Genomic DNA, 17382 nt, shown 5'->3' on the forward strand with positions numbered 1-17382 from the left:
AATCAGGACACCTGGGGCAGAGCAGCTGGGGTGCTGCCCGGTTGGTCCAGTAGCGCCAAGGAGCGGCGCTGCGGGACCAACCCAGCAGCGCCCCAGCTGCTCTACCCCAGGCGTCGTGGGCAGAAAAGCCTGGTCTGCTGGGGGGAAGGGGGCACTAGCTGCGCCCCCCCTCCCCAAGCAGACCAGGTAGACGTGGAGCAAAGCCGCGGAGGACACCTGCAGCGAGACAGCCCAGACGCGCCGCGGCTGTCCCACTGCGGGCGTCCTCCGAGGCTTTGCTCCCCATCTCCCTGGTCTGACCAGCAGACCAGGGAGACGGGGAGCAGCTTTTCTCGCCCCGGAGGACGCGGGCGGCGGGACCGCGGCTCATCTGGGCGTCCCGCCGCTCCTGTCCTCTGGGGCGAGAAAAGCCCCGTTCGTAAGTCGGATCCGCGTAACTCGGGGACTGCCTGTAAGTATAAAACACATAACAGAGTAATAGAAGACAAATATTAACAGACCATTTACTAAAATGTGAAATTCTGTGTGTACTAAGGATGTGAAATACCAATTAATTTACTAGACGAATGGCACTTCCGCATTCCTCCTTTGAAATGTACAAGAGCCCCAGTGGGGGCTATTTGTGTATTTCAAAGCTGGAACTCCGTGTGCAGCCCGGGGCCAGTGGGAAATCCCACTGACTTCAGGCTCCACATGGGTGCTTCTGCTTTGAAATGCACAAGAGCCCCTGGAGGCTCTTGTGCATTTCAAAGCGGAAGTGCCCGCATGGAGCCTGCGGTCAGCGGGGGACTCAGAGTCCTCCGCTGACCCTGGGCTCCATGCAGCACTGCCATTTTGAAATGCCGCGTGGAGTTGGGCTCAGCTGGGGATTCCCCAGCTGACCCCAGGCTCCATGAGGCATTTCCACGGAACCTGGGATCAGCTGGGGACTCGGGCTCCACGGGCTCCACGGGACTCGGACTCTCCAGCTGACCCCAGGCTCCACGGCACTGCTGCTTTGAAACAATGCGGCATCATTTCAAACAGGCAGCGCCTCATGGAGCCCTGGATCAGTTGTGTGGCATTGCCCCTTTGAAACACTGCCATGGTGTTTCAAAGCAGCAGCGCTGCATAGAGCCCGGACCCCAGGCTCCGGGCAGTGCTGCTGCTTTGAAGTACCCCTTCTTCTCCTCCCTTTGCTCCCTCTATCTGATAAAGGCAGCAAGGGGGGAGGGTGAAGCAACTAGTCGTCTAATCCTTAATATCCTTACTATGTACTCATAAGAGCTGCATTTCTCTGAGCAAAGAGCCGCATGCGGCTCGAGTCACAGGTTGGCCACCCCTGCTATAGGACAACTTAAACTTACTTTTGCAAGTTCTCTTATCTGGATTAAGAGTAAATCCTTGTCGGCACTGACAAAAATAGGAATCATCTGTATTTACACATTCCTGTTGACATCCATGGTTCTGCAAAGCACAATAATCTGGTCCTGAAAAAAATGTGTATAGAAATGAGGAACACAGACAAATAAATTAAATTAAAAACAATTACCTCAGTTTCTTTCAATGAGCATCTCGCTTTCTGGATATGCTCCTGACACTTTGCCATACTGTCTCAAGCTGTGAAAACAGAATGTTCCATTTTCACACAGACAGTAATAAATCATACATATTTTTAGTGAATCTTTGCGGCATAAGTTTTCAATGGGAGGATGTACAGAAATGAGTGCTAATATGTTTGAGATTTCTGCAGCTAAATACCCATTGATCACACTGAAAATGTATTATTTGTTTTTTAACAAATGCCCTGGTTATACTATTTTACTGTGTGCAAATTAGATATGATTTATAAGAAGAAATATGCAGTATTCATATGCTACTGGGTACCTTGCACCACGTCAGAGCATTATGTCACTGTCAAAGTCAGTCAGAACAACGCGGGTTTGCTTTGCAGTTCCCTCATATAAGTTGCTCTTGATCAGAATTTATAGGCAACCGCTATAACCAATGTATAAAGTATGTTTGAAAAGAAAGCTCACTGTGCAGTAATTAGTGGGATCGACGCACACTTCACTCCGTGGGGAATTCTGCAACAACTGCAGAATTCCCCCAGGACTAACACTTAGGGCCTGATCCTATACCAGCGTGACGTGAACAAGAGGTTTGTAATTTACTTTACTTTGAAGGAGCATTTGACCATAAGGGCCTCTCTGGTTTTATATCAGAATAGCACCACTGAGCTCTGTGGAGTTACTCCCGATTTACGCCAGTCAGAGTTAACCCCTAACACCTCCTTCCTGGTACAACTAAATAGGAGGGCAGACATTAGCTACTTAGAGTCAGATTTTTAAAGGTAGGGATGCCTGGAAGACATGAATCCAATTTGTGAAACATGTTGAGGTTTTGTGGTGTGCTTTCTTTCTTCACTGGAAAAAAAAAACTGAGAGACTTCCAAATTTTTCATAAAAAAACCCCACAGAGGCCTGCTTAGGGCAGAACAGCCAATAGTTTGGGCACTCACCTAAGAGGTAGGAGATACCCAGTTTGACTCACTCCTCTGAATCAGTTTTCTCTTAATCTCTCCTTTTGGAACTCTTCCACTTTCGGGCTGAATGTGATAATCACTGGAATGGCTGTTCTGGTTCCTCTCATCAGAAATTCCATCTTGGACCTGAGAAACATTCCCAAGGAACATTCCATCACAACCAATTTGTTTCCATTAAAAGTTTTGATTTTGACAGATCAGTATTTTCAGATGGAGAAATGTTTGGAAAAAAAATTCTGCCCAATTGTTGCTTAGGCTCCTAAAGACATAGGTGCCCATCTGCATCTGTAGGTGCCCATATACCTTTACAAATCTGACCCTTAGAGATGAATGAAAGATTATCTAGAAAAACTTGATAGTGCAGAGACTGTCTTTTTTATATGTAACAAGAGGGGCTCCCCTTCCCTATGAAAGAGCAGAATCAGCAACAAGGATAATGGCAGGAAGGCACTAATAAGTATTCCAACAGCCAGGGTGTACCACAGTGCACCTGCTTGGGAGGATGGGCTACCAATGGCAAACTCCAAGAGCAATGTGTCTTGTAGTGAACTATGAGGTGGTGGGTAGTTCACACCTCTCAGTGTTTTTGTTCCATGCTGTCTTGGTAACATTTCTATTTTCAGACTTTTCTTTGTAAGCATAAGGGGCTAGAAGCTTACTTTTTTATTTTTGTAAATGAAACCCAAATGTATGATGTAATCAAATGACTCTAGGAGTTAAAGCTCAAGGCCTGGGCCTACAGTACTTATCTCTATCTAGTCCTGCACTTGGCTAGGGTTGCCAGGTGTCCAGTTTTCAATGCCCGGTCTAAAAGGGACCCTGGTGGTTCCAGTCAGCACTGCTGACTGAGTGGTTAAGTCTGGTCGGTGCAGGGATAGCAGGTTTCCCATCAGGCTCCGCAGAAGTGGCGACATGTCTCTACCTCATCTCCTAGGCAGAGGAATGGCCACAGGGGCTCCGTGTGCTGCCCCACCCTGCCCCAAGCACCAGGTCTGCAGCTTGCATTGCCCTGGAACTGTAGCCAATGGGAGGTAGGGTGGTGCCTGAGGGAGAAGGTAGGGTGACCAGATATCCTGTTTTTAAGGAGACAGTCCCGTATTTAAGCCTTCCTTCTGGTGCCTCTACTTTAAAAAAAAACCAGGTCAATTGTCCCATATTTCCTGTCTCTCTCCTCCCATCATACTGGTGGATCCTACTGCTGGCTGGATCTTTGTTCCCCAGCTGCCCATCCACCAGTGATGAGTGAGTTGGGGTGTGTGTCCAGTGGCTGACATTGGGGGTAAGTGTGCAAGGCTGGTGGTCAGGCAAAGCTTCAGTGTGTGGGACCAGCTGCTCCCCTTGCTGGTCTGTCTGTGCCGCAGGCCCGCTCTCAGCCAGCAAGCCCCCCCCCCCCCATTTCCAGCCAGCACTGGCTGCTTGCGGTGGTGGCTGGTGAGTGTGGGCTGGCAGTGGCTGGTTTGTGTGTCACTTCTGCTGCCTTTCAACAGCCCCTTACACGCTTCCCCTCTCCCTGCTGTGCCCATTCATTTCCCTGTCCCACTGCTCCTTCAGATCCCACTCCACCCCCAGCACTGTGTGAAGAACCAGCCACTGGCTGGATCATTCAGCTCCCTAACAGCCTAGCTGGCAGGCTCCTTCCTTCCCCCACTGATTCTGGCTAGGCTGGCACCCAGGGAAAGAGTAATGTGCAACAAGCCTCAGTCAACTGGATGTGAATTTGAACATTTGTCCTGCACCGTTCCGACTGATTGCCGTTGAGCTTGCTTGAATACCAGTAATTTTACCAGGTGTCCTGTATTTGGCATAGGGAAATCTGGTCACCCTAGGCAGAGGCAAAGTGCAGAGCCATCTGGCCCAGGCTCTGCCTATGAGCTGAGGGACATACTGCTGCTTGCAGAAGCCTCCTGAATTGAGTGCTGCCCAGAGCCAGCACCACAAAACCTCTCCCACCCCCACCCCCAGTCCTCTGCCCCAGCCCAAACTCCCCTCCCACACTCTGAACCTCTTAGTCCCAGGCCAGAGTCTCTTTCTGCACCTCACACCCTTCTGCTCTGATCCCAGCCATGAGCCTGCATCCCCAGCTGATGCCCTCACCCACTTCTGCACTCCAACCCCCTGCTCCAGACCAGTGAAAATAAGCGAGTGAGTGAGGGTGTGGGGAGAGCAAGTGACAGAGGGAGATGGGATAGAGTGAGTAGGGGATGGAGCTTCGGAGAAGGGGTTGGGTGGAGGTGGGGGGGGGGGGCTCAGGGAAGGGATAGGGATGTTTGATTTTGAGCAATTAGAAAGTTGGCAGCCTTAATCAAAGCATAAATAAATAAAGCAAACTAGCTAGCTTGACCATTTTGGCTCCATCTTTCCTAGAATGAGTAGAATCTTGTCTTGTTTTCTAGCTCTCATTGGGTATGTCTACACTACCCCGCTAGTTCGAACTAGTGGGGTAATGTAGGCATACCGCACTTGCAAATGAAGCCCGGGATTTGAATTTCCTGGGCTTCATTTGCATAAGCGGGGAGCTGCCATTTTTAAAACCCCGCTGGTTCAAACCCCGTGCAGCGCGGCTACACAGGGCTCGAACTAGGTAGTTCGGACTAGGATTCCTATTCCGAACTACCGGTACATCTCGTGAAACTAGGTAGTTCGGAATAGGAATCCTAGTCCGAACTACCTAGTTCGAGCCCCGTGTAGCCGCGCTGCACGGGGTTCGAACCAGTGGGGTTTTAAAAATGGCGGCTCCCCGCTTATGCAAATGAAGCCCGGGAAATTCAAATCCCGGGCTTCATTTGCAAGTGCGGTATGCCTACATTACCCTCCTAGTTCGAACTAGGAGGGTAGTGTAGACATACCCAATGAGACTTACCCATCAATCCAAATTTGTAGAAAATAATGTTAGGCATTTAAACTTTGAACATTTAAAATGAGTCATTAAAAGTTTTTTCTTGTGCGTTGCTCACACTGACCCATAGCCAGTGTGATTTAGATCACGGGATTTTTGACACACCCTTGCTCTGAATCAGTTTAGTCTAATATGAACAATTTGCTGATTTTAAAGCAATTTGCAGTCTATTTTCTTCATTCTTGATTTGCTTTGAAAGACGCAAAAGAAGTCCAGTTTTCAGAGAAGTGGTTTGATAAGTTATTTTATGTTTACATTCAGCAAAGGCATTCTGACCTGTGCTGATCTTAACCAATGCTATCCTCGCTCCAGCCCATTCTTGTTTGGCTGCTGCTTCTTATTCAGCATCTCCTGCCCCGTTACATCTACACAACCTGTTTTCTCCAATTTATAATTTTGGGATTTTTTTTGCACTTTAAGATGTTTTAAAGTATTTAAAGCATGTTAAACAAGTTAAAATGCTCCAGAGGTTTAGATCTCTTTAAAGCAGGGCTCTGAACTTTGGAAGCCCCAGGGGCCATAATGATACTCACAGCACATGCCAAGGGCCACAACTTAAGTGTGGCTGCATATACATGCAAAGATATGGAAATAGCTTCTTTCACACTGATGGGCATGAATACAAAGATTAAGGCAAGATTACGCAACACACAGGCCCCATTTAAGTCACTTCTGCTGATATTAATAAAATGCAATATTCACCCGATTTCCATCCATAAGAGCATTTTTAATGAGCAATGACAGTCCAGGAATTGAACTACTAAAATGCATATCAACAGAAGACCATTACATTGACTCTCCATTATGGAGCATGTTCCCAGTTGAGGCCATGTTCAAAGGATCCCACCTGTTGGCCGCGTGTTGAGCCCCGTGTAAACCCAAACCACACCTCAGGCCGCATTAAGTAGCCCTGCTTTAAAGTGCTTACAACTGATGTAAGTCTTACACTGTTAACAGCTGACATAAATATTAACTTGATTTAAGATGTGCATGATCAGTTTAAACTGAAAAAAAAATCACCTAAAAATCCTGACAATTTTGAGGGAACAACAATGAATCTGGATTGCTACCCAAGCAGTGGGAAGCAGTTATGCTATACTAAGAATACTGTAAACTCCATGCTTATGTGGATATGTACACAGGGCTGGATTAAGGCATGGGCTAGCTGGGCAGCTGCCCGGGGCGCCAACCTATGGGGGGTGCCTGATGGCAGCTGTAAGGGGCATGCAGCACCCCTTATAGCTGCCATTAGGCACCGCGTGCCTGGCTCCCGGATCATGGGCTGCAGCAGCTCCCAGCAGCCACCCTGCAGCGGCCGCTCGGGGCGGGAGGGCCGCGTTAACCTCCGCAGCGCCAACCAGCAGCGCCCTTCCCCCCACGGCTGTGGGGCCCTGCACGGCCAGGCTCAGCCAGCCCTGGGCGGCCCCGGGCTGCACACCAGCTCCGCGCCCTCACCCACACGCTGGGCAGCGGCGGGGCTGCACATGCACCCTCCCCCAACCTGGGGCTCAATTAAACTGTCTTCCCGGGGCGCCGGAATGGCTCAGTCCAGCCCTGTATGTACACATACTGGTATGGCCTGGGAATATGCACACTGCATGTAATGCTAATAGACTTGCATCTGACTGGTGCCTGCCAACGCTATCAAGGGCCTGCAAAATTGCCAATTACATCAACTGGCATTAACTCTATTGTGACTAATAGCATTTCATTATAGTACAGACTTTTATTACAATCACAGGCATACATGTGTATCTAGGATTGCATAAAACACAGTCATATTGCACTGCATTATTTGATAAACCACAGTATTTGTTCACACTAGTGTAAGCAGTGCAACTTCACAAAAATTAAGAGTTGCAGCTACTCACACCCACAGCAATTAAGTTTCTTTATCATAATCCATATATAGAAATCACCACAGCTAATGTACAATATACCTTTCCATTTACATTTCCTGAATGTGGCATGCTTATCTATGCAACCTTAACAGTGCCTCCATATAGGGCATTTCACAGTTAATGATCAAAGCTGTTTTATAAACAAAGAAAAATTAGGAATTGTGTTGTATAAATTAAGATATTTTTCTGATCTTTTGCACAAGGAAGGAGGGCATTCAAAATAAAAGACTCCGGAAATCCAAAGGGATCATGCAACATAAAGGCTTTTGATTTTACTACCTAAGGAGAAGCATGGCCATATGTTAAGAACTCCCTGTCCCCAAAGGAGGAGGAAACTTGCACTGCTTTTATTACTTATGGCTCCAGGAGCTAGTCCATGCCTGACATTCTACTTGTCTTCAGCATCTTCCGGAAGGGCAGTGGAAGAATCACCACTGGAACTTAAGGTGTGTCTAGACTACCTAGTTTTGTCGACAAAAGTGGACTTTTGTCGACAAAACTATACCAGCGTCTACACTACCGCTGAGTTCTGTCGACATAACGTCGACAGAACTCAGCAGTTTTGTCGATGCTGGTAAACCTCATTTTACGAGGCATAACACCTTCTGTCGACAGAACTCTGTCGACAGAAGGTGTTATTGCCTGTAACATTGCGTCCAGACTACGGAGTTCTGTCGACAAAGCAGCTTGCTTTGTCGACAGAACTCAATGTGTCTGGACGCTCTTTGTCGACGGAAGTTTTGTCGACAGTATCTGTCGACAAAACTTCCGTCGACAAAACGCGGTAGTCTAGACGTACCCTTAGGCAGTAATAGGAGAGCAAATTTATCATAGCGCTTAAAATACCCTACAACTTACTTCTGCAAGTTCTTCTGTCTGAATTTAGAATAAATCCTTGATGGCATCGACAGTAGTAGGAGTCATCCGTACTTACACACTCATGTTCACAGCCTTGGTTATCCAAAGCACAAAGGTCTACAACTGGAAAAGAAAATGGGAAGGGTACACAGAATTAAGACAAACCAATTCAAATACAAATACGATTAAGTATTTTTATTGCAGTAACTAAGGGTCCTGATCATTGTTAAGGGCTGCACAAATACTGAACGGGCATGATCTCTGCCTTGAAACATCTGTAGTTTAAGAACGTTAGTACAATGAGTGATGGCTAGGGGCTGGCTCCTTTCTATCAGACAGGTTACATTTAAATGGTTGATCAAATGTGTGACTTTATGGCAAGACTCAGTGTGAGATCCCATCCAATCCCACTTGTTTATATTGATTAGAGAAGGGACACAGCAGATACTATCCTGGGTTACTTCATATTTAACCAGGGTACTGCCATTGATGCAAATGATTTAGACAAGAGTAACTGAGATTTGAATCTGATTCTCAGATTAGTTCCCCTACCAAATATTGTCACCAGCCCTCTTGTTTCAATGGCTACCTGCAACTTTTGCAACTCTTCATCAAGCCATCTCAGTTCTTGAAACAGAGCTTAATCCTACACACTATAGAAGATGCCTTTAGCATACACTGGAGAGAGGTGATAGTGGTTCTACTCTAATGTCATCTTCTGTCCCTCTGCTCCCAATCCTGGAACAACTGGGGTTGGGCCAGATTCAGATTACGTACTTAAACTTACCCCCAATTGCATATGACCTCAAGGAGCTGAGCCAGAAGCCAGGAACCCCAAGTGCAAGGGAGGAACACATACCCTGTGCTGGGGACTGGAACATCAGCTTCACTAACTCTGTGTCATCCCAAGATTCCCATTTGCAAAGCTGCTGTAGCAGAGGCCAGGCTCTGGCCTGGATAGTTTATTACACACACTGCCCTTTGTTTGACAGAAAAATAAGAGTTATACCAACTATTTACAAAAAGGCTAACCCCCGCAATTGTTAAAATAAGACTTTACACAGGTAAATAAGAGGTTTAAAGAAAAGGGCTTAAGGAGTCAAATGCAAATAAAACTTTAATTCCCTGCAACCTGAGCAGAATCTTCATATACATTAATTCTTACAACTGTTAAACACAGACCGATCACAAAGTGTTCTTTCCACACCACATTGCTTGGCTCACACTATTCCCACTTGTCTGATTTAAGTTCTTCTTTCTGCTCAGGACAGCAACATGCCCAACTTCACACAGAAATGTGAGGCGTAAGATTGCCAACCTTGACTAACGCCATTCTTGTAGTTTTCCCCACCCCCCAACATGATGTAATCTCATTAGTTGTACTGAACCTGTTAAAATCTCCTAGACTGCTTTCAACAGTCACTGGGAGATCAATGCAAATTCCTGTAGACCCCAGCCAGCCTGGGAGGGCTGGCAACACTAGCTAGCTTGCCAGTTTCACTCGTGAAGACAAGCCATGGTGACAGACTGTATGTGGCTGAAGTGCTCTCTTGCCAATTGCTCTTAGAGGCAAACATTGTTACATTGTTGTAATATTGTTCATATGCAAATCAACCACACTCTAGGACAACGTTTCTCAAATGCGACCACCAGGGGATTTTCTGATGGCCACAGCCTTCTGAATAGTGATGGGGGTGGTAACCAATGGCCCCTCCCCAGGGTTCCCAGCAGAGGTTGGGCCCTGCTCCCTTCTGGAGCCAGAAATGCTGGAGGAGCAGCTGGTGATTTCCCCACCTCAGTACCGTAACTAGATATTTTTGTGCCTGGGGCAAAATATTAATTATGCACCCCTCTCTTTAGGTTGCTACGTGTCACGCTCTTTACTTTTGCAGCTTATTGTTTTTACTTTCTGCATCTTTGCATCCCTGATTATGATGCACCTGGGGTGAGTGCCCTGCTTGGCCCACCCTTGTTACAGCCCTTCCCTCCCTTCCTGGAGCTGGTGGGGCTTGGGCTTCTGGTATCAGTCTTGGAGTTGTGGGTGGCAGGCTCTGGCCATAGGGCAGCAGGTTCTGGTCACTGGCTACAGCGCTTCAGTCTGGACTCTAGGCTTCAGGCACTGGCCTCGGGCTTGCCCACATAACTGCTGGCCTTGCTGCCTCCCCAGGCTCCCATCCATTGCCCTTAGCCCCCTCCCCTGGCATCCCATTCACTGCCCCTGCCTTCTGCCCCGGCCTCCCATCCATTGCCATTGCTGCCTCCCACATATCTCTCCATCCAGGGCTTAATTTGTCCTCCAACTTGCATGGTCTGAATAAATCTGCTGTGAAAAGTGGTATTTGCTGTGAGGAGTAGTGTATTTGTTCCTATCACTTTTCACGGACTCCTACCTTGCTCACAAGTCAGCTTCTGTGCAAATATTAACAAACATACAGACTCCACCTTTCACAGCAGATTTACTAGCTTGCAAGTCTAAAACAAAAAAGCAGAAGAAACAACAACAAGAAAAGACAACAACATGCAATGTACCTTATGTGTGTTTCTAGTCTGTTTAGGTCCATTATGAATAGAGACAACTGTTCATTATTTTGATTGAGTTTAAAAAAACCATTGTGTAAATAAATTACAATAATTTTGGACACGCAATCATTTTGGACATGCATATGTGCATATTTATTTGTTTTTCCTAAAGTTAATTAAGTATTTTAGGAAAACTTGTTGGAGGGGCCACCAGCAAGAGTGGGCTGTGACTTGGGGTCAGAGTGAAGGAAGTTGGGTTGTGACCTGGGGCAGAAGATTGGGGTGCAGATGCATCAGCTGTGTGCTTACTCCTCTGAAATGTTTCAATGACTCTTGGCCTCGTGATTTAAATATGGGAATGTTTACTTGCCTCAGCATTCTGCTTAGCTCATTGTTTTGGTTTTTTTTCCCTGGATTTGAAGCCTTTTGAAGATTTAAAGCATATGGGATTCATTCTCATCCATATGCAGATTAGGATCAGATCCATATCTGGTTTTCAGTGGACATTCATCTACTTGTTTCACAATGAATGCATCAGAATTTTTTCATGCTACATAAGCAATGCTTCTCCATAGGTTCTAAACTAAAGTAATGTTTAAGTTCTTGTCCTCTGAAGTTGGATTGTTTCTAGGTAGCCTCCTGCATAGAATAGGCCATACAGTAATTATATCCAGTTACCCCCTGGGTTGAACCCAATAATTTGCTTGACTGAAACATATTCTCTGGCAAGGCCTCCAGTTTTGATGCAAAGACATCAAGAGATCTAGAATCCACTACTTCCTTTGGTAGTTTGGTCCCAGGGTAAATCACCCTCACTGCTCAAAAAGTATGTTTTTCTAACTTGAGTTTGTCGGGCTTCAGCTTCCAGCCATTGGTTCTAATTATGTCTTTCTCTATGACAGTGTTTCTCAAAGTGGGCTGCAGGCCTAGTTTGAGAAAGCTGCTAACAGGCCGCTTTGGTAGGTTTGGTATCTAATACCGCTTTGGTATCTAATAGCTCTGCAGCCATGAAGCCTTGCCCATTGGCTCTGGTTCACCGTTTCCAGCCTCTCTTCCTATTAAGGAAGGTTTACATTATCTAGTTAAGGAACAGAAACTATACCATCTAATGTAGGTGACCAGTTAGATGCTTAAATATTGATACTCAAAGGAACTTTCACTACCAGCACTTCACCAATAGTGCAGTGTGAAATTTGGCCATCTCCACGTTCATTGAACAAAACTGAACCCCCCCCTCCCTTCACCACCAGTCTATTCATGGACAGCTTGGACCAGAAAAAATGTTAAAGCTGCAGACCGAATTGCATACTGTATTGGAAATCAGTCACCTGGTTCTAGGAATGGTGCCTGTAGAAACCTGTTAACATGGTTCCATATTCACCAGCAGAGCTCCAGACTATCTCTCAGAGCAGTAGTTCTCAAACTTTTTGGTTTATGGCCCACCTTGCTCAACACAAGCCAGATGAGGTATCACCAGTGACTTGTATAATGGTACTAACACTTCCCTGACTCTACTGGAAATATCTTGTCAGATGCATCCCCAGAACCAGGTTGGCCTTTTTCACACTGATAGCTCATAGTCATTCTGTGATCAACTACAGGCAGTCCCCGGGTTACATGGATCCGACTTACATCGGATCCCTACTTACAAACGGGGTGAGGCAACCCCACACTAGCTGCTTCCCCTCAGCAGCCCAGGGAGACGCGAAGCTAGCGCCCCCCACCTCCCAGCAGACCAGGGAGACGCGGAGCGGCTTTTCTCAGCAGACACCTCAGCTTGAGAATAAAAGACTGAGGGAAGTAAGGTGTAGGAGAATAAAACTGAGCTCTGGAGAAATGTTTGGCTAGAGTTTCCCCTGCAATATGTACCAGTTCCGACTTTCATACAAATTCAACTTAAGAACAAACCTAGAGTCCCTATCTTGTACGTAACCCGGGAACTGCCTGTAATATACTCAGGTCTTTCTCCTCCACTGCCACTCGCAACTGATAACTCCCAAATTTATAGCAAAAATTCTCATTCTTAGTCCCTCAAGGCACTTTGCACCATTAAATTCCATCCTATTTTTATTAGTACATTTACAACATTACCCAGTAAGGTATTCTACTCCTCCTTCCTATTGGCAATACCTCCCAACTTTGTGTCATCTGCAAATTCTATTAGCACCTTCCCACACACCACTTTTTGTGCCAATTTCAATAATAAAAATGTTAAATAATATTGGTCCCAAGACTGATCTCTGAGGTACTCCACTAGTAACCTCCCTCCTGCCTAATCGTTCATTTTTCAGTATGAACTGATGCAGTCTCCCCTTTACTTAGTTCCTTATCCATCATTCAGTTCTCATATTAATTGCCATCCTCTTCAGTTTAATAATTTCTCATGTGGAACTGGGTCAAATGCCCTACTGACATCATGTAGATTAGATTTATTGCATTTCCTTTGTCTAAAAAAACCCCAGTTAACTTCTCAAAGAAAGAGATTAGTAACTTAGTTACTACTTCCCGAATACAACAATTATAGAAAAAAATCTACATTTACTGTACTTTCTTGTCATTTAGGCTACTTACTTTTTGCAATTCTCAAAGATTGGAACAGATTATTTAATGTTAGGAAACATCCTAGCAGTCCTTTGTTACCTTAATAAATAGTGTAATATGTAAATGATTAATGAAATTTTGACTCCCTGCCTCAAGGGCAAAAGATTAGAGAAGTCTCCTGTCCCCTCTGCAGGACTCTGATGTAGCACACTAAGGATATGTCTAGACTACATGCCTCTGTTGCCAGAGGCATGTAAATTAGACTACCCAACAGTCAATGAAGCCGGGATTTAAATATCCCCGGCTTCATTAAAATAAAAATGGCCGCCGCTCTGTGACGGCTCAGCTGATCGTCGGCACAGCGTGGCAGTCAAGACGCGGATCGGTCGACAGCGAATGCCTTTGTCGACCGCTCCTGTAAACCTCATTTCACGAAGCATAAGGAGAACGTTATAGTAGAGTAAAGTGGCAGTATAGACAAGTCTGAAGGTTGCCTACTTTAGGCTTGAGGTTTGGGGCAGAAGGGCCCACAGCACCCTCCATTCCCTATCCAAAAATCACACAACAAATCATTACATAGTGATCTTTTAATGCCACCCCTTGGAAACAGATGAGGAAAGCCTTCTCAGCTAACCATGGCATGGAAACAGATATTAAAAGGAATGTGCATCCTCTCCTAGATTTTCCCAGGATGTTACTTCTATTTGAAGAGAAAGCAACCCTTTAGCAGTAACTGGTATTTTCATAGTAGTGACTATGCTTTTGTTTGTTATATTACCAGTCTAAATAGTACCATACAATTGATGAGAACTACATGGATTCTGAATAGAAAATCAGGCACTTGATTCGAAATACAGGCAGTCCCCGAGTTACGTGGATCTGACTTACGTCGGCTCTGCAGTTACGAATGGGGCTTTTCTCGCCCCGGAGGACAGGAGCAGCGGGATGCCCAGATGCGCCGCGGTCTGCCGCCCCCATCCTCTGGGGCGAGAAAAGCTGCTCCCCGTCTCCCTGGTCTGCAGGGAGACGGGGAGCAAAGCCTTGGAGCACGCCCTCAGCGGGACAGCCCGGGCACGCTTGAGCTGTCCCCCTGCGGGCGTGCTCCGCGGCTCTGCTCCCCGTCTCCCGACCAGCAGACCAGGGAGATGGGGAGCAAAGCCTCGGAGCATGCCAGCAGTGGGACAGCCGTGGCGCCCCTGGACTGTCCCGCTGCCCGTGTGCTCTGCGGCTTTGCTCCGCATCTCCCAGGTCAGCAGACCAGGGAGATGGAGCAAAGCCATGGAGGACTTGGGCGGTCCCGCCACCCCCGTCTCCCTGGTCTGCTGGGGAGGGGTGCAGCTAGTGCCCCCCCCAGCAGACCAGGCTTTTCTTGCCTACCCCTGGGGTAGAGCAGCTGGGGGCTGCCGGGTTGGTCCCGCAGCGCTGCTCCGGACCAACCCGGCAGCACCCCAGCTGCTCTGCCCCAGGCGTCCTGATTCAGCCGCTGCTGGTCAGTTTCAGCAGCGGCTGAATCAGGACACCTGGGGCAGAGCAGCTGGGGTGCTGCTGGGTTGCTCCAGTAGCGCCGAGGAGCCGCGCTACTGGAGCAACCCAGCAGCACCCCAGCTGCTCTGCCTCAGGCGTCCCCAAGTCAGCCGCTGCTGAAACTGACCAGTGGCTGACTACAGGAAGCCCGAGGCAGAGTTGCTCTGCCCCAGGCTTCCTGGAATCAGCCGCTGATCAGTTTCAGCAGCAGCTGACTTGGGGATGCCTGGGTTTCTTAAGTTGAATCTGTATGTAAGTCAGAACTGGCGTCCAGATTCAGCCGCGGTTGAAACTGATCAGTTTCAGCAGCGGCTGACGCCAGTTCTGACTTACATACAGATTCAACTTAAGAACAAACCTACAGTCCCTATCTTGTACGTAACCCGGGGACTGCCTGTACCAGAATAACGCTGTGTAAAATTATTTGGGGCAGTTTTTCACCTTTTTATTATTTCAGAATTCACTGGGGGAAAAAACCTTTACAACAATCTATATACAACATGCTGTGTCTAAAATCTGTGTGAGAAAGAAGAGTTTCCAGGCTTGGTTTGTGGCTGTTCTATTCATTTATTTGTACTGAAAGAGTTCAGCAGAAATCAGGTTGCTTGTGTCAAACGTTCCCCTACAAAAACCAGCCCTGAAAAATCAGAATCTCATCTTCCTGTCTTTTTGGCTTGTGTGCCAAGGGAATTTCTAAGCCATACTCACTGATACACTTCTTTCCATCTTCATCAAGCTCATAGCCATCATAACACTGACAGACATAGGATCCAGGTGTGTTCACACAGATCTGTTCACAGGCATGTTTCTCCACAGCACATAGGTCCTGGGCTGCAAAAAATCATTACATTAATATGGGGTTCCATTTACCTTCTATATTGTATAGGTGAATTATAGACTGAAAATGCTGTTCAGGAAGATATCAATAACTCATCAGGGAATGACACATTCTAATGAAGAACACCTGTTTCCTGGAAAATTTTGGAAATATTATGCTCTTAAGAGTGACCACATACTGCTTAGGAGCCTGATCCTGCATCCGTTGAAGTCAATAGCAAAACTGACATTTATTTGAATCAGGAAAGATCATGCCCTAATAGAGATAGATGACAAATAAAAGTTCGGGGGCTTTTTGTTTGGATTTTGCAAACAAATAAAAATAACTTCTGCAGTGGTCTGAGCTAATCAAATTTTCATGTATTATTTTTTCAGTTTTTTGGATTTACTTTTTTCGTTTTCCCTTCTGCTACTGACAAAAGGGAGGTGGATGAAGGAAAAAGAGTATGTCTACACAGCAAAGTTAATTCGAAATAACAGCCGTTATTTCGAATTAACTTTAATAGCGTCTATACATGCAAACCACTATTTTGAATTTAATTTGAAATAGCGGCGCGCTTAATTCGAATTTGGTAAACCTCATTTTACGAGGAGTAACGCCAAATTCAAAATAGCTAATTCGAAATAAGTGCTGTGTAGATACTTAATTCGAATTAGCTGGCCTCCAGCCCTTCCCTGTTTCACCTGGTGGCCACTCTGGGCCAAACCAGGAAAACTCCTCTCCTCTCCCCAAGCCACGGAGCCCTTAAAGGGGTAGACTCTGGCCAGACTGCATGTGCCAGATCCAGGCCTGCCAGCAGTATCTGCCCCTGACCCAGTGGCCCCACGATGAGCCGGGCAGCCAGTGCCAGCCAGCTGTCCCCCGCCCAGTGCCCCAAGACCCAGGAGCCAGCCAGGGGTCGTAGATGCCGCGCTCCCTCCTGGACTAGTGCAGAGATCATGGACCTCATTGAGGCTTGGAGGCAGGCCCCCAATGTCCATGATCTCTGCACTAGACGAAGGAATGAGGCCGTCTATGGCTGCATAGCTGCCACCATGACCCAGAAAGGCCACAGGCGCACCCAGGAGCAGGTGCAACTGAAAATTAAAGAGCTGTGGCAGAGGTACGTCAGGGCCACTGGGGGCAGCTCCTTAGCAGGGGCAAACACCTGCCCCTACTTCAAGGCACTGGACCGCATCCGGGGTGGCGGGATGGTCCATGCCACCCCAGGGGGCAGTGAGCTGCGACCAGAGGGCCCTGACCAGGGCACAGAGGAGGAGCTGCCACAGAGGGTGCCACACCGACCGGACCTCAGAGCTGTTCCAGCAGCGGAGTCACCAGGGTCATCTGGGGAGGCCACACCATGTAAGTGCCATCACTGTCCCCTTCTCGGGGGAGTGTGGTGGGGAGGGAGACCAGGGTGCGTGGGCCTTGCTTACCCAGGGATCACGCAGCAAACTGTGCACGTGTGAGCACGTGCCGTGCCACCCCTGTGCAGGTGGCTCCAGCTGCCTGTCACACAGGGGCTGTGGCCTAATGTGTGAAGAGACCTGACATGCTCCTGTGTCCCCCTGGGGCGAGACACAGCTGGACGCCCTCCCTACACAAACCCCCTCTAATATCTCTCCCCCACCTCACCCACACTATACACAGCACAGAGGCATGGGTGCGGTCTTGGGGCAGCTCCCACTCCCGGGGATAGCCGGACATTCCAACCATGGCCTCTGTGCAAGCACAGTGGCTCTGACGGTGCAGGGCACGGTCATCCTCACCTCACAGAAGGGGGCTGGGCTTCACCCAC

General features: G+C 47.4%; 1 protein-coding gene across 6 annotated transcripts in view; it reads right to left on the reverse strand.

Annotated features, from left to right (window-relative positions):
* Positions 1 to 17382, reverse strand: part of MATN2 (matrilin 2) — a 107765-nt gene that overhangs the window by 50747 nt on the left and 39636 nt on the right. For all 6 annotated transcript variants that reach the window (XM_075920331.2, XM_075920332.2, XM_075920328.2 and 3 more), the window contains 3 exons: positions 15473 to 15595; positions 8180 to 8302; positions 1347 to 1469 (listed from right to left, as the gene is read on the reverse strand). In XM_075920331.2, the coding sequence (XP_075776446.2) occupies positions 1347 to 1469; positions 8180 to 8302; positions 15473 to 15595 (369 nt within the window). The remainder of the gene's footprint in view (positions 1 to 1346; positions 1470 to 8179; positions 8303 to 15472; positions 15596 to 17382) is intronic.

This window comes from Pelodiscus sinensis, chromosome 2 (assembly GCF_052426305.1).
Source record: "Pelodiscus sinensis isolate ZL-2025 chromosome 2, ASM5242630v1, whole genome shotgun sequence".
Taxonomy (NCBI): domain Eukaryota; kingdom Metazoa; phylum Chordata; order Testudines; family Trionychidae; genus Pelodiscus; species Pelodiscus sinensis.